The 20,636-nt window shown below is 39.2% G+C and overlaps 1 protein-coding gene and 1 long non-coding RNA gene across 3 annotated transcripts; one reads left to right on the top strand and one right to left on the bottom strand.

Annotated features, from left to right (window-relative positions):
* The first annotated feature begins 176 nt into the window (after positions 1–176).
* LOC108496667 lies at positions 177–6,611 on the top strand. The gene is made up of 3 exons (XR_001874544.1): positions 177–288; positions 882–933; positions 6,061–6,611. It is a non-coding gene; the product is annotated as an uncharacterized LOC108496667 (long non-coding RNA).
* On the bottom strand, positions 3,990–20,461 carry LOC108496664 (transmembrane protein 180-like). 2 transcript variants are annotated; one of them, XM_017813583.1, is made up of 7 exons: positions 20,428–20,461; positions 16,935–17,113; positions 15,440–16,174; positions 12,329–12,483; positions 11,054–11,137; positions 10,043–10,183; positions 3,990–5,059 (listed from the first exon to the last, which is right to left on the bottom strand). In XM_017813583.1, exons 2-7 carry the CDS (start codon positions 17,085–17,087, stop codon positions 4,930–4,932), a joined length of 1,398 nt encoding a protein of 465 aa, XP_017669072.1. In that variant the 5' UTR covers positions 17,088–17,113; positions 20,428–20,461; the 3' UTR covers positions 3,990–4,929. The 2 variants fall into 2 exon arrangements, with proteins under 2 accessions (XP_017669072.1, XP_017669073.1); XM_017813584.1 differs by lacking the exon at positions 20,428–20,461 and adding an exon at positions 19,574–19,831.
* Positions 20,462–20,636: the final 175 nt, after the last annotated feature.

Here is a 20,636-nt window from a genome sequence, read left to right on the forward strand (position 1 = left end):
AGCGGGCAGGGCAGGGCGGGGCGGGCTGGCGGCGGCGGAGGCTCGGCCGGGCCCCTCCTTCCTCCCCGCCCCGGGCACCGCGGGCGGCGACGGCCCCTTGGCGGGGTTCGCGCACGTGCCCGGCGCCGCCCTGTCACCCTGGTGCGCCTGCGCAGAGCGGCCCGGCGGGAGCGGGGCTGAGGGACAGGGACCCCCGGGAGCCGGGGCAGAGGGAGTCACGGGAACACCGAACCGATTCGGTCGGAAGAGAGCTCCGAGACCACCGTGTCAACCAGACCATGGCACTGAGTGCGTCCACTCTTTCCTTAAACAGGTCCAGGGACAGTGACTCCACCACCTCCCTGGGCAGCCCCTTCCAATGTCTAATCACCCTTTCTTCCTACTGTCCAACCTAAACCTCCCCTAGCACAGCTTAAGACTATGTCCTCTGGTCCTGGTGGTTGTAGAGACCAACAAGGTCCCCCCTGAGCCTCCTTTTCTCCAGGCTAAACATCCCCAGCTCCCTCAGCCGCTCCTCACTAGACCTGTGCTCCAGACACTCCCCAGCTGCTTTTTAAAGAGACATCTTCTTGCAATGTATAAAGCAAAAACTAAAACTGCTTCAGGTTAGTTACATGTTGCTCACAGGGAAACATACCTTAATTTCATCACATCGAAAATACAGATAATTGATTGCATACCAGATAAGGAATACACTTGCTTTTTCGCTTACAACCTGGGTGTGTTTTAATGAGATTTCCCAAAGTTCCTACCCAGCGTTACATTAATATTCTGACGCAGTAGTTGTATACTCAGCATATTTTTCTCTTGACAGGCTATAAAGAACTCACTATTCATGCATATTTAGGTAATAATTTTGATGTATTGTTTTTTGCATATAGGCTGGTGGAGTTGTAACCAATTGCTGGACAACCTCGGAAAAATATTTGTTGTGTAAGTGTATTGCTTTATCATTCAAAGCAATTAGTGTGCTGAGAGGGGATTTCCAGAGAAAATCGAATCACTGTTTTTCTGTTTTCTCCCCAACTATTTGGCTAGTGCTTTTTTTCTTTCTCTTGATGGAAAATATCTATAATTGATTGAATACCTGAAGTCCAAAAGATCGCAAACATACCCAAAGGCTTTAACAGGGGAGGTATTTCTTTGTGGTGATCCCAAGGAGCCTGGCTTCTGGAGCAGGGTTGGTGACAGGGCTGGCTGCACAGCCTCAAGGAGTCTAAAATGTAAACCTTCAATTTTCCTGATAAAATACTCTGATAAAACGACTTTCCCTTTTATTATTTAAACATTAGTAAGAAAGTGATTACCACAAAGAGGTCTTTAAGGTAAACACTGATAGAGATCTAAAATCCTCTCCCCCAAGGGTAACCCAGGAAGTCGAGTTAAGGAGTTGAGAGTCTGTCCAAGCTCTTTAAGAGCTCCCACCAGTCTCATTGTGTGTTCCTTTACAAAACCAGCTGGGATTCTTTTGCCTCCATGTACTACTGAGCTTTTTCCCTGAGCTGGCTTCATTGGGCAAGAATTGTGGAGATGTGGCTTATCTTAACTGTTCCTTCCCCTTCCTGCTTGTCTTTCCTGACAGCACCCATTAAGATGTAGAACCATATTCAAATGTAAACATCCTACTGGCCATGTCAACAGAGTATATTCATGAATTACTGAGCAGTTCCAAAATCAGAGCAGCAGATTTGAGACTGGGAAGGTCATTTTGTACAAGACCAAAACAGAGGTGGGCCTGTAAGCTCCACTAAACATAATTTTTTCCCACTTAAAGTTAAATATGCTTTGTTGTCATTTGTTCAATATTTTCACTCTATCACTGGCTATATATTGTATTATTGCTATATTAGACTAACATTCTTGAGTGTCTATTAGGTAACAGCCTTTTAAATCTAGCAGGCACTTTTACCTATTGATTTTCAATAAATAAAATTCATTCAGTGTATTAAGATCCACATTCTCAGAATTTATAGAGAAACTCTAAGAATGGGATTCAAGCATCACATTTCTCATCCTCTGAACTTACCACAGCATTTCATATTTTATATTATACACACACTTATATCCTCTTTATCAGTTATGAGACTATTTTAGACACTCTTAAATTATCAAGATTAAACTGAGGCATTTGTCCAGCAGTGGGAGTTCAAACTCAGATACCATTTGCTAATAAGGAGAGAAAGCAGAGAAACCAGCTGTTGCAAGACACTGAACTTTTGCCTTTGATCATCCCTTATTTGATTCACAGCCAAAACCAAAGATGTAGGTTTAGCAGAGGATAGCAAAGTTTAGTGGGTGACAGAGAAATGGAGAATAAAGCATGTCAGTCACAGCACAGAGCCAACCTTCTACTCCTGTAGTAAGATACTACCCCAATTTAAAGCACTTTTAAGTCCTCTTTTGGATTGACTATCAATGCAATGAAATACACCTTTTTTCCTGCCCTTATTGCAAGAGAAACAGGACAGACAAATGGCAGAATACATAATAAATTTGGAAAATTATTAATATTTTACATATTAAGTAATTTGTATTGTATTTCTCAGATTTGCTTTCTAAACTGGTTTATTCTACAGTTAATGTCCCCTATCTTCAGGCTGCCTTGCTTAGACATCTTTGACTATTTACTTTTCCTATCTTAATTCTAAAGATGCAGTGGTTTGTAGAGACTATTCAAACTGTGCCTTCAGTCAGGTCACTCCTTACTCTTATTTCAGCAAATTGAATGGTACTGTTACCAAACATTTTCCAGAAAAAAATAATTCTGATAATTTCAAAGAATCCTTGATGTAATTTTGACTCTTAAACCCACTTATTAGATTTCCTGTTGCATAGCACAGTACTCTTCCAGCTGCACATTATGTTTTAATAACTTAGTATTAGAAATAAGTTACAGAGTCGCTTAAGAAACTCTATTTGTGGTACAATAACATTTTCACCCATCAAAACATATATTCTACAAGGACAGGATGAACATAGCAAATTTAGGAACTACAGAAACAGTAGAGAAGACTATTTTAAGTTACTTATTACCATTTTAAAGGAACTGTCAGGGAGAAGACTTTCATATAATGAATCAAAGATTATATTAACTTAAATTTCTTCAGCTTTTTGTCCTTTGGCTTTTGATCCTGCCTTTCAGACACAAAATTAATACACACAATGCAGGAAATCTTTTAAAATTCAGAATCTAAACACACAGGCCGTATCTGCTCTGGTATTTGTATTTACATATCCAAGGAATATTTACACAAGTGATGCTGGAATGTGTACATAATTCCATTAGCATGTACAATGCAAATGAATAACGGGATCTCTGACAAGACAGATAAAAACCAGATAATGCAACTTAAAACTTCACCACACTTCTGGCTTGTTACATTTTAACATAAATCTTCATATTCCTATCAAAGGGTTCATTTGGATTTCTAAATATTTAACGATGCTATCCCACTTTTTCACTCAGCGCCTTGAAAGCACTTTGCACTTCAAAAAAAGGCAAGGAAATGTTGTTATTTCTACTCTGCAAATGTAAAAACTGAGGCAAAAAGACTATTTTTTTCAACTCTAGTATTTCAAATCTCAAACTCTTTCATTAAGTTGTCCACCAAAATGCAGGGCCTCATCTTACACTCCTTTCTTCCGCAATGCAGAGCCTTGGAAATAAGCTGGCTCAGCACTTTAAATTTGGGATACACAATTTAAAATTGGGATCCACTTTAAAATTGGGATCCACAATGCATCTTCTTGTACTTTCAAGTGACTGGCACTCCATAAGAAATGTGCTTCTAAAATTACATTTGCCCAGGCAAAACAAGGAACAAAAATGAAACTATGACAGTATGCTTAAACTACCAATTACACATTCGATATATTGAGGAAAAATAATATTTATTGAACAGGAATATTGTAAACATGGTAATGTGTCTTATCATTACAACCTGAGAAATAAAGACAGGACTCGATGTTTCTGAAATTTTGTCAAAAACTCTTTATTTTATAAAAATCACAGGATCCATTTAAAAGCTCGACTAAAAAGATTTTGGTAAGAATTAATCAGAAAATAACTTCAGTTGTCACACACCAGATGAGTTTGCCACTGTAACATTACTAAACAGGTAGAGTTTATTTCAATAACTGTCTGTGCTTAGATTTATCCAACTAACTGGACATTATTACACCCACATACTGATGCTGTTCTCGCCACGTGACATTCTGTATGAAGTACTGACAATATGGTACCTTCAAAATAATTTTCTCATTTAGAGCCAGAAAACTGCATCTACCTTCCACCACCAAGAGATATTCAGAAAGCCAGTGAGGACTTATGGAGCTTTTTCCACATCCAGCAACACTGGATGAATAGCATTAAAATGAACAGCATTTTAATCTTTTTCTTCTTTAGCCCTACACAGACTTTCACAGGGAAGTTAATTACTCTTGCCTCTGCCTGTAGTAGCTGTTAGATTTGTGTTATATTGGCTAGCTAGACACCATCTAAATTTTTCCCTTCATCTCCCTGCCATCCATGAGGGATGTCCACCAGAATCTTCCAGATTCACTTCAGAGATCTGCTGTTTTATCAGGATGGCAAAATTAATCCACCAGTAAGCTTAAGAAAATACAGTTCCCTTGAATTCCAGGTGCTGGGTTGGGATTCCTTTACCTGATCTGCCATATCCATTCTTCAAGTGAGTTTACAGCCATCAGTATAGACCAGAAATTACTTTAAATAAAGTAATAAAGGATAACACCCATTAAAGGAAAACGACCAAACTAGGAAAGACTCTGTGTAGGCTCAGCATTAAGGCTGAATGCAACTTATAAAGAGCTCAAACTGTCTTGCAATTTTGCTTTTTCACATGAAAATCATACAAACTCTTTTATGGCTGAGCTGAGCAGAAGAGGCACTGCCCAAGGGGGAGGTATTTAGTGTACAGCTGTCACGTGGCTGTTCTGGATGGAAAAGGGAGTCCATGTCAGGACCTGCATGACTGCAATGCAAAGTGGAACCAGGCAGATCAGGTTGAACATGGCATCGTGGAGATCTAAAAATGTCCTGGGGAAAACATGGAAACACAGCTTTTCAGTATGAAGATTAACTTTCCTGGTCAATTCACAACACGTTATTTTTAAAGTAATCCCATTCTATACACATAGACATGTTACTGTACAGTCAATTCTAAATCAAAGAAATATATATATATATATATCAGGTATCGAATGTATTTCAATAGTATTTTATAATTCCACATACAATTATGTGGAATATATCTTATTTTGTTTTTTCCTTTCATAATAGGTGTGAGAAAATCAGACAATTAGGACTCAAGGAGTTAATTTTAATACACTCTAGGCAACCTAAGAAATCCTGTTCACTACTCTAGCACTCATCTATATTATGTAATATAGAAATCAATTTAAGCAATATCATCCAGTTATAGAATAGAGCATCTGAAAAGCTTTAGTAAGACTGAAAAATCTGGAAGAAAAGCAGAAAACATTTCAAGCAAGCATTTTAATATGAAATTATTTAGGTTAAAATCTTTGCTATCCACATAGTGTGTTGTTTTAGTTGCTGAGTGCTAGACAGAAGTGATGATTAATGCACGAAATTCAGGTGTGGTCTAAAGGGCTGTTTGAAATATCAAGCCCTGTTACATTTGGGTTTAAAAAAAATGATTACAAGATAATATAAACCATAAAAAAATACATGTGAAATTACCACTCATTTTCATTTATTCTAATGGATACGTGGTAATTCCTCATCTAAATCTTCTCTAACGAATAATAAATAAAAGCATCAACAAATATGACTAAAAAAAGAAAACGCAGGAATTAAATGAGTTCCCTTTTATGAACAGTATGGTTGCTGACAGCTCAAAGTGTGCATTTTGGCATTCATCTGGTAGCTGGAATCATTAGCTACTGGCATTCTGTTAATTATTGGATTCTAATTACTTAAATATCAGGAAAGTCAACTCAAGCTGAGAAACAGCCCCTAAATGAACTTTCTCTCCATGAGGCAGTTTATGTTACTTTCTCTTTTTTTTTCCTTAGCATTCAGGGATGAGAGAGGAGACTCACAGAACAGCTATGGACAGCCAAAAAACCTGAAAATGTGTGGAGAGAAAACCCCAAACAAAACCTCCAACAGGTTTTTAAATAAAACCTACAAGTTTCTCTGAATCATAAAAGAATTGACTCATGTCTCATCCCTCCATTTAACAGAGAAAATACTTGTAACCTCCACCACAGCCCAGATTTATTCCTTAGTACATTCACACCCTCATAAACGAGCACAGTTTATCTCAAGTCCTGTACCTGCTGATGCTTCACAAGAAAGCAAAACCCACAGGCTCACAAGTGAATCACTTCACCACTTGGGCAATTGCATTTAGGACTGGGAGTGTTCACTAGCAGGCCACTGGTCCACAGCCAAGCTTTATTGGCAGTGACAATAATTTACCACTTGGATGTTGTTTACTGGCCTGTTTTCAATTGCATTCCCAGTCCACCTACAAGAAAACAAGGCCCACCTTTGGCCTGTTCCTGCACATTGAAGAGGATTGCAGTTTTCAGTACTAAAATTATTCTGTCTTTATACATGGACTTCAGGAAGGACAAAATAAGAAAGAACATCTGCAAAATCACTCACACTGGTGCAATCCTGATTTGGTTTCAGTGGAACAATATTGATTTAAGAAAATAGTATTACCTATTGTACTGTAAAACCTTAAGTTATTGCAGGAATTATGAAACATATCTATAGTACACAGAATAAAGAACAGGAAAATATTTCATTGAGAGACTGGGATAAATCAAGAGCATAACTCAAATTTCATCATAATTACAGCTGAACAAGTAACTTCAGAAATTTCCATATCTACCTTTTTTTTGCACACACAGGAATAAAATATACAATCTTTCACTAAACAGCCCTAACATCACTGAACAGAATGTCAGCTAGTCCAGTAATTCAGTATGAAAGCATTAACAGTTTAAAGTGCCTTCAATAAATAATGAAGAGTTGCTGCCAAATAACTTCATTTTGAAGGATGAATTCAAAAAGCACTGCCAAGAGAAGCTGGTGGTAGTTGCAGTGGCTCTCCAGAAGAGGGAGGTTTTAAACTAGGGATCTTTTTTCCACAGCAAAAAAAAAAAATAAAAAAATCCAAGCCAAACTAAAAAAAAGAAACCCCAAAGAACAACAAAAAACCACCCCAAGCTATATAGGGCAGGTAATGTTTTGCTATGATGATGGAACAAAAGAAAAATCCACAAACCAGGACCGCTCCATTCTGCAAGCTATTGTTCAAATTTTAGGTATATTAAAAAATACTTCTTTAACTACCTTCCACTACAAATTGTTTAACTGCTGTGCAGTGACCACATTTCCTAAGGATGTGGTATAATGTGAGCAGAGGGGAAGGATCACCTCCTTTGACCTGCTGGCAATCCTCTACCCAAAGCTGCCCAAGATCCCAGGTCATCCCATTTCTCCAGCCTGTCAGATCCCTCTGGATGGCAGCATGACCCCCTGATGTATCAGCCACATCTCCCACTTTTGTGTCATCACCAAAATTCCCGAGGGTACATCCTGCCCCATCATCCTGGCCATTAATGAAGATGTTAAACACTCCTGGGGCAGGTACAGACCCGTAGGGCTCAGTTACTGACCCCAAGGAGACTTCCTGGCCCTGAGCACCACCCTCTGGGCCTGACAGCTTTGAAGCCATCCCACTGCCTGCTCATCCAGCCCATATTTCAACAGCTTGTCTAGGAGGGAGGCAGTGCCAAAGGCCTCCCTGAAACCCAGGCAGACAATTCCCACTGCCTTCCCTTGGCTACCAGGCTGGGCATTTTACTGCAGGGGTTTATCAAGTTGGTCAAGCATGACTCCCTTCCCCTTGGTGAAGCCATGCTGGCTATTACTGATGATTTTATTGTCCTTAATGTGCCTGGAAATGGTTTCCAGGATTAGCTGCTCCATTATTGTTGCTACAGTTTAACTTTCAGTTCAAGAAAAAATAGATAATTTAGAATGCAGCAAATATCTTATGGGTTTGGACTGCATCCTCTGTCTTCTTCCAGGAAACAATATTGCTGGAAACTCTCAAGACATATTTATTCAGGGCCCAAACATCTTTTTAATGCAGAATGTGTGTTATGTTCACAACTCACTGCCACTACACCTAATAAAGCAAAGGCTTTCCAAAACACTTAATAGATATTGCCAGCTTTGGAGAAGAAGGAAGGACACAGCTGAGATGGTATTAGCATGGGTCATAATACTTAATTATATATACTTCATCTGTGTGAAATTCTTTTTTTTTTTCCACAAAACAGCTTGAGCATATTTTAAACAATCTCTTGAATTCAGTTTCTGTTTGTCCTCAAACAACTTTGTCCTGGGGCAAGTGTGTTTTAGCTGCCTGCCTATGGCTGAAAGATGAGATCAGCTGATAGGTTTTTAATATATATCTAAGTAATTTTAGCTCAGTCAATGGTCTGAGTACATTGCCACGGGCAAACTGACTCCCTAGAAACAACTTGGAGTAGTCTGGTTTATTTGTGTCCATGCTGAGCTCCATTTGCAAGCAAAGGACATGCCTGTTCACACATATATGTAGAAAAAACACAAGCAGACTGCTTCATATTTAAGAAATTATTTTTGAAGAGACGGACAAGACAAATACATAATACAGTTCGGGTGCTCTGATTAACTCATCTCAGCTTTGTGCCTTTATGCTGTTCCTGGCCTTAGTGAAATAAATCAGATTTCAGCATGACTCAAGTGAAAATACAGGGTTTAGAGATTAAGCATTCAAAGTATTTCAGCTCTCTATATAATAAATTTATTGTTGCTATAGTCCAGGGGCTACTTACCGGGGATAAAAAGATTTATAGCTACTGTGATTTAAAATCCATCCACAAAGGGATCATTTCTCTGACTGAAAGGCATCAGAACTGCAGTTGTTATGTTTCAAGTCAAAATTTCTCTGAATCATCGAGACGAATATATTCAGCCCTCTCATACCCACATCCAGTTCAAACTACTGCTCTTCTGCAAAAATCACTCATCTTATTTGACATTATAATGAGGTTCATGTCCTCTTCACATCATCTCACTGGCTATCTACAGACTGCATTAAAATAAAATTAACTGTTCTCACACAGCCTCAAACTGCCTTTGCTTCTGTCTGGATCCATTTCTGAAGACCACCTGTTGTTCTTTTATGTAATGCTTGTCCTCTTACATTTTTTTAGAAAATTCCTCAAATGTGAAACATTTTCCCAACCTTTGGTGACACATAACCAGACCTTTCTCCTTCATGGGCTGTTTCCACAGAAGTCCATATAAATTTGTCTGTATGTATTTTTAAAGCTGTTTAATCAAAATTTAGGAGAGCTGTGTAGTTTCTCAGGATATTCATGCTGTTCTCTCAAGTAAATCCTAATCAGGACTGATTGTTGCCTTTTAATCCTGCCTTCAGTTATTCCTTATGTTTCCACTTCCTCTTGATGATCATAAATACAGCCTATGACCCTTTCAGTGTAGTGATTCCCTGTTAATTTGGTTTTATAAAAGCCCCCACATGTCCAACAGGCTAACTAGCAACCACAGCTTTCTGGTGTGCATTAAGGTCTCCAGGGACTGCAGTGAAATCATTAGCATTAGAACTGAAGTGGAATTGAAGCCAAAATTATACACTCCTACTAGAGGCAAATTCCCTCCCTCCAGTTATTATACTGCTTTCTCTCAAACAAAAATGTATCTTAAATGCAACCCTATTAGGATTATATATTTAAGGAAGTACGTTTATGAGATAAACAAAAAGCAGAAGCCAACAACATGCATCTTAATAAGACCTATTAGGTGATCTCAAACATAAACCAGGGGATGGTGAACTACTGAAATGTATCCTTTGCTTTTCCAAATTAGGTAGATAGCAAACTAATTGCTGATCAATTTGCTTTTTAGATTACAGGAGTATTTCATAATAATTTCTAAGATTTAAAGTATCCCTTTTGAACTCACCTTGCATCAGGATGATCAACATTATTCAGGTTCCTATATCCAAATTGATTTAATACTTTAACCACAAGCATTGGAGCCAAAGATTGGGCAGGCTTGGTAAATAAAGCATTGGTACCAAAAATCATAGAGGAAAGTGGTGATCTAAAATATTTAGGGGAAAAAACAAATTAATGCATGACAAAAACCTACTAGAGTATTAAGTACAATAGTGATTTAAAAAATCCTGATAATATGCAAAGGCTAAATATCATGATCTTTAGCTTTGTCTAGTTCACACATTATAGCAAACAGATCTGCTATCAGAATGAAATTTAAATTTATTTGGAAATGAAAGGTAAAAAACCTCTGGGGTGTGTGTGTCTATATATATATTTGTATATATATATAACTTAGCCCTGATTATGGAATGACTTGCACTCAGGTTCAACTTTGTGCACTTTGAGTAATTACTGGAGTTAGATTAGAGTGAACAGTGCATGGAGAATTAATTATAGCTTCAGGTTTTCTATGCATGAGGCCAGAAAAGGAGGCAATTTTTTTTCCTCATGGAAGCAATAGATCTCACTTTTGAGGAGCCAGTTCTTCAACAGAGTGACCAGGGCTGAATCTGCACCTGCATAAACATTGATGGAACCAACAGGAAATTCTGTGCACTCTGATAAAAGTCTGAAACATCCATGAGTTGCAATATGCTATGCCACAGCAGGTTTTATCACTTTTATTTCAGAGAGATAATGGCAACCCACAAGAATCAGAAGGACTTGGCTTAAATTACAATATAATAAAAACTAGAAGTTACATAATAATCTGTTTAAATTACTCTGCTGAAGTAACTGCAGGAAACTTTACTCAAGTTCTTATCTTTACTTATGTTAAGTTGCTCTTACAAAAAGTACTTCTGTACCAAGGATCCCGGATCATTTACTGTCTTTACTTTGACACAGTTTAACCTACGGAAGAGTAACAAGGCAAACACAGCACATTTAAAGCAAACCAGAACAACCGACATACCTGCGCTTGTGCTTTACTAAATCTGCATCAACAATATCTGCCAAAGGCAAATTGAACAAACTAAAGGAGGCTTGTACAATTACCCTAAAGAAAAACAAAGTATTTAAGATGTTCACAGTCCTCATATTCACTTCCATAATAAAACTGTAACTGACATTCTGACCCCCCCCCCAATGCTGACATTTCCCCAAACACACACAGCTGAGATGTTCTTCAAAACGTGGTGATGTATCTGTTTAAGCAGGAGTTGTGAAAGCATTACTAAATCTGTTCTTGGCTGAGAATTAGAAATCAAAATGCAAACCAAAAAGGTGGGTTTTTTTTTTTTTTTGCTTTTTTTCCTGGACATTGGTGAAAAAGGTCATGAATACTTTGACGGTAAATGACATTATCAGTAAATGTCATTTAAAATGACCAAGAGAAAAGAAACACCTTAGAAAAAGGGGAAACTGAAAATTTGCTCTTCAAATCTCAAAAAGACATGAGCATTGCTGGAAAGACCATATGGAAGACAAACTTCAAGGTGGGAGAATTAGAATACTAAGAATATTTTACATGCATTCCTATATATGTATTTACAGTGTATATATAGATATATCTATACACGCACACATATATATGCATTTAAACACACACACACAAAGCTGATTCTTAACAAGTTGCTAAATTAAAATATAAACTCAAATATTACAATTTCCATGTCTTATTAAAGTTTGGGTGTGATGAGCTTTTACTAACAAGAGGCTTTGGACAATTAGCACTTGAAACACAAAGTCTTTAGGTACCTTAGAATTTTTTCCTGGGGAAATCAAAACACATCTTCATCATTTAAAATATGCAGATAATGAAATTCAATTTATTGTTCACACAATTCAGTGTTACAGTAGCTTGAGACTGAAAATAAGAATGAAAACAAGGGGGAAAAGAAAAGATGAAGTAAAGGAGGGTGGGAAAGAATGTGTAGAAAGACAACAATGAAATAGAAAATGAAGAATTAAACTGCTGTAACATTATTCTGATACAAACAGCTCTTTATTTTTAAATAAGGTTTTCCCTGTATCATAACATACTTTTTTTTTAGCAGAAATTAAAAGCTGAAGCAGAATAAAATAAAAGCTGAGAAAAGCTGTACCTAGAGTTTCAACTTTTCTGACAAGTCAAACAGAATGAAAACCATAAAAGCCATGGCAGAATCTTCATGGTACTAAAAGCAAGCGTCCAGTGTGTTACAAGTATTTAAGCTGTGTCTATGAAGAGGGGAGTGTATTTACTTACATGTTTGTTGTGAGATAAAATGCCAACAGGTAATAGTGTTCTTGCCCTAGAAAAAACATGACAGCAGCAGCTACTCCTTCATAGTAAAAGGAAAACAAGATGACTCTGTAATAACCAAACTTCTTCAACGAAGCATGACTGAGAAGAACGAGGCACTGAAAAGATAATAAGTACAAATAAAGGATGACAAGTATAGTACAGTGTCTCAGCATCAGGAGAGCTATAAAACACAGACCAGACAGATTATTACCACCCATTAAAAAAAAAACCCAGCCAACAACACTGTCTAGGAAATTCAAGCCAAATAAAAAAATAGAAATTGAACAGAGAGCTGTCTATTGGCTCATTCTTTGCTACCCCTACCAGGTACAAACAGTCTCTTTCCACTCAAAAACCAGCTGAGAACTGCTATATCCTGAGGAAAATACTGTTTCCCACATTGGCTAACTATTATTAAATGCTCATTATCTTTATTTTTGATATCCCTTAAACAACTAACTTTGCAGTGTGTTAACTGTAAACCAAGCATCTCACCATTTGAATTTTAACTGTTGATAGGAAATACTTTCAGGAATTGTTTTTCCATTAATATTACTATTTTCACTGACATTTATAGAAAGTGAGCATGACCCTTTAACTAAAAAAAAACCAAAACAGTAAGCTCACCAAGACAGCTTTATCTAAGTAAGTCAGAGATTTTACAAGCAAGCAGAGAAAGGCAGATGCCAGAGGACAATGTGTATGGCTGAATTTTAATTTTGCCACTGTTAGCAAACAGTAGATTCTGAGAATCTAGTGGCAGGCAAAGTCATGAAAATGGTATTAAGTGCTGAATACAATATGAACAAAATGTAAATTCTTCTATATTGTTCCTCACTTTCCACTTTAAATAGGACATTTTGTGATGAATTATGTTCTTTTTATTATATGAGCCTGTGGCACGATCTTCATGTACGTGGTCCTCATCACTGTCACAAAAATACAAACTCTACAATAGAGATACACATTTTCTCCTTTCTTCTGTGTTACAGAGATGGACTGTGTAATATTCAGAAGAAGAACAGGAAAGAATTCTCCTTGTACATTTGTTCCCACGTTGAAATGCTTTAACATAACAAATCAAAGCAGGATGCTACGGTCAGACAAAGATGACCGTGGCAAATGCTATTGGAAAACAGCTCAAGATTTCTACTTGAACCCGTGATCAGGGAGGTAAAACAAATCTGGGAAGTTGATACAAGAAAAAAAATCTCATTCTAAGAAACTTAAACATACTCTTCCCTCTGGCTGTTTTCAGGGATTTTGGAGAAAAGTGCCTCCACAAGAAATAGTGAGGGATCACAAAATGCCTGCTATTGTAAACACCATGATCCTGGCTCCCTGTAATTGCCAAATAACCCTGTCTCAGGAAGTACTTATGACTTAGAAAATTCTTTATTCCTTGCATGTTTCTAAGACTGTGTATTTCAAAGGCAAATACTAACTTAATGATGCAAATTTAGATTTGTTTGCCTATGTTACAGCAACATTTTCCTTGTAGGCAGGTTGTATTCTTTGCACCCACTATTAAAAGGGACCTAAAGCAGAAGCTGAATTCTAGTTTAGTAGAGGCCACTGAAGCAGAGTTCATAAAAAGGAGCTTTATTTTACAAGGGTTGGCCGTTTTTCTAGTAAGTGAAGTTCAGGACATTGCCATCAGAGAATTCCCTTATTATATCTTGAGCTCAAAGGGACAAAACCTGAGAAAAAATAAGGTCACAGCAAACTCTCTATGGTTCAGTGACCTTCTAGACAAAGAGTCTCTGGGGAGCAGGGAGACACATTTTCTCAAAGATTGGTCGATTCACGTTGTCACACTGATTTTATCAACAAAAGCGATTGCTATATAGTAAGTGTAACATTATTTAAGATTTCCTGTTTTCTATAGTTTCTGATTTATTTCCGAAGTTCATTATCTAATTGAGTTACAGGGGGAAAAAACCCCCAAACTATTAAACCTGTCATAAGGATAAAAGCTGAAATTACAGGAGTTATGGAACAGAGAAGGTATGTTCAGGGTTTGTATGTTCTATATGCAAAAGCCAAAATGGCAACTGAAACTGAGCTGTGAATTCCAGTTACACTTTCATTTATCTTCTTATACATATTATGTACCAAAACCCATTGCACTTTAATGAATGTAACAGCCTGATTTTGAGAAATTCTGAAAACCATCAGCACCTATGATGAACCTCAGGATACTCAGATGTTGAGTATCATGGCTTTCAACATCCAGCAAGTAAACACAGTGAAAGTTTTAAAAGATTCAGAGAAAGGAGTTAGGAGGGAATGAACAGAAGAATTTTTTATTCACTGCAGACAAGTATGTTTACATTCTGTGGGATGTATTTTTGCTGCTTTTCTTGTCCTCATACATTACTCTTTCGGGTTCTCTTTCTCTTTTCCAGTTCATTACTCCTCCCCTCAGCCCTGTCTGGGCTCTTAAAAGTATGTCTCTCTCTCCCCCATAAATGTAGCTGACCAAGAGAGCAAACAACAAAATAAATGGGAATGTAGATTCTCCAAAAGCAGTTATTTGGAGTTTTGTTTGGTTTCCATGACTGAGATACCACATATTTTCAACAAGGCTTTTAATACCTAATAATTTTTCTGGTATTTTGTGCAGTTCATCTCAGAAACTTCCTGAAGAAGAGATTAGTCTTTCATCTGTAATACACACTATTACAAAACAAAACCAAAGAAGAAAGAATTCAGAATTCTGTAGACTTTGCTTTTAGAAACATTTTATCTTGACTATGTTTTCCATTCCTTTATACTTAGGTATTATAAACCCTGTAGGATAAAAACATTCATTCCTTGCCTCCTCATATCTCCCATTGTTCTAAACAGACATTCTACCAGCCTGCTTGTCTGTTCTCACTACCCCTTTACACTTGGGCAGCCTGCACAGAGGGACTTTTTTCTTCTAGAGCACTGCTGAGCCAGATTTGTTTTTCATTTTGGCCAATGCCTTCTGCCAGATAAAGCATTTTTTCAAGTGTTAAATGGATACTGTAAACTAGTAACACACCAGGTTTTCATACTTTAAAATAAAAAAGTGTAACTGCCTACCTGAGGACAAATAAAACCCGCTCCATACATGATACTTCTGACTGAGGAAGAAAGGACATCCGTGGGAATAAGATTATCCGCAAAGATTATCATGAAATTGCTGTAGAAGGCCAGGTGGAAGACTTGGAAGAAGTTCATTGTGACAAAAAATAAAAAGTTCTTCTCTGTCATAATCTGTTTGGTCAATGAAACCACTGAGGCCAAGGAGAAAGCTCCCTCACTGTTTTCCACATTAGCACTCTCCACATGAATTTCTCTCTGCTCATACTGGCTGGTACTGTATTTACCTGTGCAACACATACAAGCTGTCGCTAGTGCCGCGATCAAAACGGTGAAAGCCTGGAAATAGGCAAAGTTTTCCATGTTATCCGATACGAGCCCACAGAAGAGGATGCTTGTGGCTCCAATTAGTGTTGCTACTTGGTTGTACTTGATGAGCTGGAGCCTGCTCTCGTGCCTGGTCGAGGTCTCGGCAAAGAGCGCGCACTGCGCCAGGAGCACGAACGTGAGCAAACCGTCAAAGGCACACAAGGCAACGATGAGGTGGAAACCACAGAGCCAGTCCCCGTCCTCGTACTGCTTCCAGGGAAACCAAGGGAGCAGGAAGGCCAGCCCGTACAAAGGAGCTCCGTACAGAATCGAGAACTGGCGTCTGGCGCAGCACCGCAGTCTGGAGTTGTCTTGGATGTACCCGAAGAGGGGATCGTTGATGGCGTTCCAGATCATAAACACGACCTGCCACAAACGAGGAACACACAAGGGAATGGAGCCTTAGCGTCGTTTTTCTACAGAGGTTACAAAAACACAGAAGTAATACACATGTTTATTTAAAATAAATCTCTATTCAAAGAATAATAAAGATGAAAGCTCTTCTGGTCAAAACAGACTAGATCAAATTCTTAAGGATATTTACAGGTTTATAGAAGTCATGAAAAAATAAGATGACTAAGTAGGCAGGTGGTACCCAACTATATGTGAAATAAACTCCTTGTCTCCAAGACTTCACTCTTTCAAAACCTTATATATCTGGGCTTTCATCCTGCAAAGCCCAGATATTACTCTCAGAGTGAGTTAATTCAAAACATGAGCTGGCCCATTAGTTTCAGGAGACCATTTACGACAAGAGTTACTCATGTGGATAATGACTCCCAGAATAAATGCAGTGTTTAAGTACTTAAACAGTCCATAGGAAAGCACTAATGTCAAACTCATCTATGGAGCTGAGATGCAAGATCAGTCTAGAAAATTACTACAAGCTATCAAAGTTAAAAATCTTTTCAGCAATTAAAGTCTGGAGATTTTTACTCTATAGCCTCTTAACGATGTGCTTTATGTGTACTTTAAGTTGCTTATGGATTAACTAAATTAAAAGTTAATTTACTGTTAATTATTTACAACGCATCCAAAATTAATTTGTCAGCAAAAAAATCACTTTGTTGTAACAGCACAGATGCACAGCACAATATGGTAATCAAGGTATTCCGTTGTACAATACCTGTGCTTGATTAAAGGCTCCTTCTGAAATTTTGTATCGGTTTAGGAAAAGCTTAACGTAGTAGAAATTAAAGATACTGTTCATCATTCCAGCCCCTAACGTAGTCATGGAATATGCCAGAGCATTAGGATGAATCCCCCAAACAAACTTCATCTTCCAAAAGTACAGCTCTCTTCCTCCTCAAATTACAAAAGAGAATTACAACAGTTAGTAGAATAATTTTCCAAATTAAAATATCACGGGGGATTTGATTGTTTCAGAGGTGTGGAAATGGAGGAAATTTCCTCTTCTTCCTTCCTTTTCTTTTAAATGAGAAACACATTTTACTGAGCTGTAAGACACTGAGCCTAAAACTGAACAGATGAAAAATAATAAGTCAGTGCTTAAAAATCAATGGAACAAGTGGACAAAAATTTAAAAGAGTCCCTTCCTAACTGGTGCACAGACTCCATTTAAAACCTGCTGTTGCAAACACTCATGTTGGTGTAAAGGTCAAAGCAATTGCATACATTTTAGATCTTTCTTGCTAGCTGTGTATTCTTAAAATTATGGACTGTGTAGGAATGAAGTGACTCATATCCTTATGTATTCCACTGCTGCAGCATGCACATGGGTGAATATTCAGAGGAATATTTCTTTCAAAGCAAATACCAAGTTTTGCCCTTCTATTTTGAAATGTTAATTGTTAACAAGCCATGGAAGCAATACTTTCACCTAATAAACCATAAAACAATCAAAACACCTATTAATTAACATTTTCATTGTATAGAAGGCTGCATGTAAATAAAACCTAGCAAGTAACAGGTACAGCATTTTAAGTACGTCCAAATAACAAGAGATTCAGCCCAAGAATACAGATTTCTTTGATCTATCAATCAGATATTCAGCCAACAAATTTTTAAGATGCTGACTTTTTCCATCTATCCAGCAATTAACTTAAGCATGTTTGGTATAAACTGTGCCATGAAAGACCTAGGTCCAGGGAACCTCTACCTAATAAATCTGAGTAATGACTACCTGATGTAGACCTTGACCATATTTGATGCTATAAGCCCAACACAAAAATACTCCCAAGTATGTGGATTTAGCTGAGGTTTTATTCATCTTTCAATCTGTTGAAGGAGGCTGTCTGTCACTGATTTCAAGTCCAGATTTCAGCCTTACTATGCACATGAACTCAGAGCCTTACTACCTGCTGTTTGTCAATAATTCACACTTTGCCCCCTGCATATTAACAATTTTATCCTAAATGCAATTTTCACATATCCATCAGAACACCTAGTTAGAATATCTACTTGATCAGCAGCTCCCTGAACTCCTCATAAAAATAACCATGGAAGAAACAGGAAATGAAAACCAAGGCCATTTCCAGCCTTCCCGTGGTTTACAAGCCAGGCTGTTGTGCACAAAGATGGGAACTTCCCAATCATCAGGCAAAGGCCAGGCAAAAACCACAAATCCAGCAAGAACTGGAAAAGATGGAACAGTTTTCCCACCCCCCCAACACAAAGAATGAACCTTTGAAGAGCAAATAAAGTGTGGATGCAGTTTTGCATATACATATGTAAGATGCTCTGATATGAAACATGATGCAAAGAGTAGATAACTTCACAGCTAAGAAAAAAAAAATCAAGCTGGCAAACAACTTAAACCTAGGCTTCTTTTATTAAAGCCAACTTATTTCTAAGAATATGACTGTTTTTTTAAATACTCAAGGATGATTGTGATGTATATCTTCAAGTTTATTTTTTCATATTCCTACAGCTGTAGAGACAATTCCACTTTCAGGGAATGGAATGTTACATTTTTATAGCAAGTATGGTTTCACAATCTTTTACTGAGAAACCTAAAATGAAGATTAAGGTTACTGAAAAGGTGCCCAATTGAAATGCTCATTTTTAAAAATAAATTTGATCTTAACATGAAAATCACTACAGTGTGTTGACACCTGTCATAGTTCTTTTTTCAAGCCTCCACAAATACACTCAGTGAAGTGATTTATATAGTAGATATTAGGACTTTTGGAAAGGTAGACGTTTATTCTCTATTTCTACCTGGAGCCTCCTGCACAGGTCTTCCAACGGAGAATTAGGAGACTGCCCTTTCCTTCAAATTCCACGAGCACCAAGAATTAATGTGCTTCACACTAACATTACCAGCAAACAGCTATTGCTCAAATCACGTTCGATTCAATTCCTTCCTACGCACAAATAAAGGTCCCCTCAGCTTCAGAAAAACTGGAAGAAATTTGAAATTTCTTCAACAAAAACCTTCTAACAAAGCACAAACAGGCCTCTAATGTCATGACTAATTATAATATGTAGGATCTGACACAACTCCACACTAATTAGTACATCTGGCCCTGCCCCCTGTTTATGAAATAGGTTCAATTAGAAGTTGAGGTACCACACTTCCTTTCCCAGATGTTCTCTTTAATAGCACTACCGTGAAATCATGCATGAGTATCCCCTCCCTCTTCTTAATAGTCAGCCTTTATATTGAGCAGGTTAAAGCACAGGTGTTGACATTTTGTGACTCACAGAAGGCAAATCGGTTTCAGAAATTTCTGGTGGTTGCAACTGCGTTAATACACAGGAGCCAAAAGGACGGGCTCTTCGAGAGACGCAGTGTGACATTACCTGCGCTTCTCCCAGCGCTGGATGACAACTGCTAAAAGAAACTAGAGCACGAGTCTAAAGGAGAAAAGTGTATTCCAAGAGATAATAACAAATGTTGACTGAGGCGCACTAGACATCCTGCTCTGTCCTGGGTCCCAAACCGCTGTGCAATGCTCACAGTCCTGACGGACTGGCTGGACACAATTATCTTCCTCATCTTTCTGACGTGACTTGCACCACATTAAGGGAGACCTAAGAACAAACGCTTTCCCGGTCCCGAGGGTAACACCGAGGGGCGATGCTGCCGGAGGTGCCCTCAGAGAGCCCCTGGCACGGCAGGGCTGTGGCACCGCCCGAGCCCCCGCTCCGCCGGGCGCTGGCTCCTGCCGGCCACGGGGAGCTCGCAGGGCTGGACGTTTGGAGCTGCTCCTCTGTCAAAACTCAGCGAGCCAGGCTCGTTTCAGCTCAGCAGGTCCCCGGACAGAGGACAGGGCTCCCTCCTCCTCGTGAGGGAAAGAGGCGAGAGCGGGCGGCGACCGCCCCGAGCGAGGCGCGGGGATGGAGCCGGCGCTGTTCGGACTGACCCTGCACCTCGCTCTGCCCTGCCCTGCCCTGTCGCACTCCGGGATCAGCGGGGTGGCTGCCCGCACCTGGGCGCCCCGCCGGGCCCCTCCTCACAGCCTCTCCCCTCAGCGCTCCCAACGCGGGGCGACCACGAGCCCCGGCTTCCCCTACGGCGAGTCGCGCTGCCGCACCGCGGGCCGTGCCGGCCCCGCTCCACCACGAAGCCAGCGGACACTCTTCAGCAGCCGCTCCCCTCTCTCGGCCGCTCCCAGCGCCGCCGACCACCACTCCCTGCACGGGCACCGACCCACCTCCTGTGGCGGGGGCTGCGCACCGCGCGGCGGGGCGGGACCTCATCGCCCCGGCCCAGCCCCTTCTCCGCTCTCATTGGTGGCTCGCTGCCAGTTCGCTTTGTGATTGGTGAAGGCTCCTGTCGATCTGCTCGGCGAGCGGCTCCCCATTGGCCGCCCGCCGGGGAGGCGAGGGTGCCGCGTTTGAATCGCGGGAGGCGGGGGGCGGG

Source organism: Lepidothrix coronata, unplaced genomic scaffold (assembly GCF_001604755.1).
Source record: "Lepidothrix coronata isolate B3197 unplaced genomic scaffold, Lepidothrix_coronata-1.0 Scaffold41, whole genome shotgun sequence".
Lineage (NCBI taxonomy): Eukaryota > Metazoa > Chordata > Aves > Passeriformes > Pipridae > Lepidothrix > Lepidothrix coronata.

Coding starts and splice junctions, on each gene's coding strand:
- LOC108496664 (XM_017813583.1), bottom strand. CDS start 17,087: ATGAAGTTTGTTTGGGGGATTCATCCTAATGCTCTGGCATATTCCATG. Junction 12,484..15,439: donor CGGGTTTTATTTGTCCTCAG/GTAGGCAGTTAC, acceptor TTATCTTTTCAG/TGCCTCGTTCTTCTCAGTCA. Junction 5,060..10,042: donor GTTGATCATCCTGATGCAAG/GTGAGTTCAAAA, acceptor TGTTTTCCCCAG/GACATTTTTAGATCTCCACG.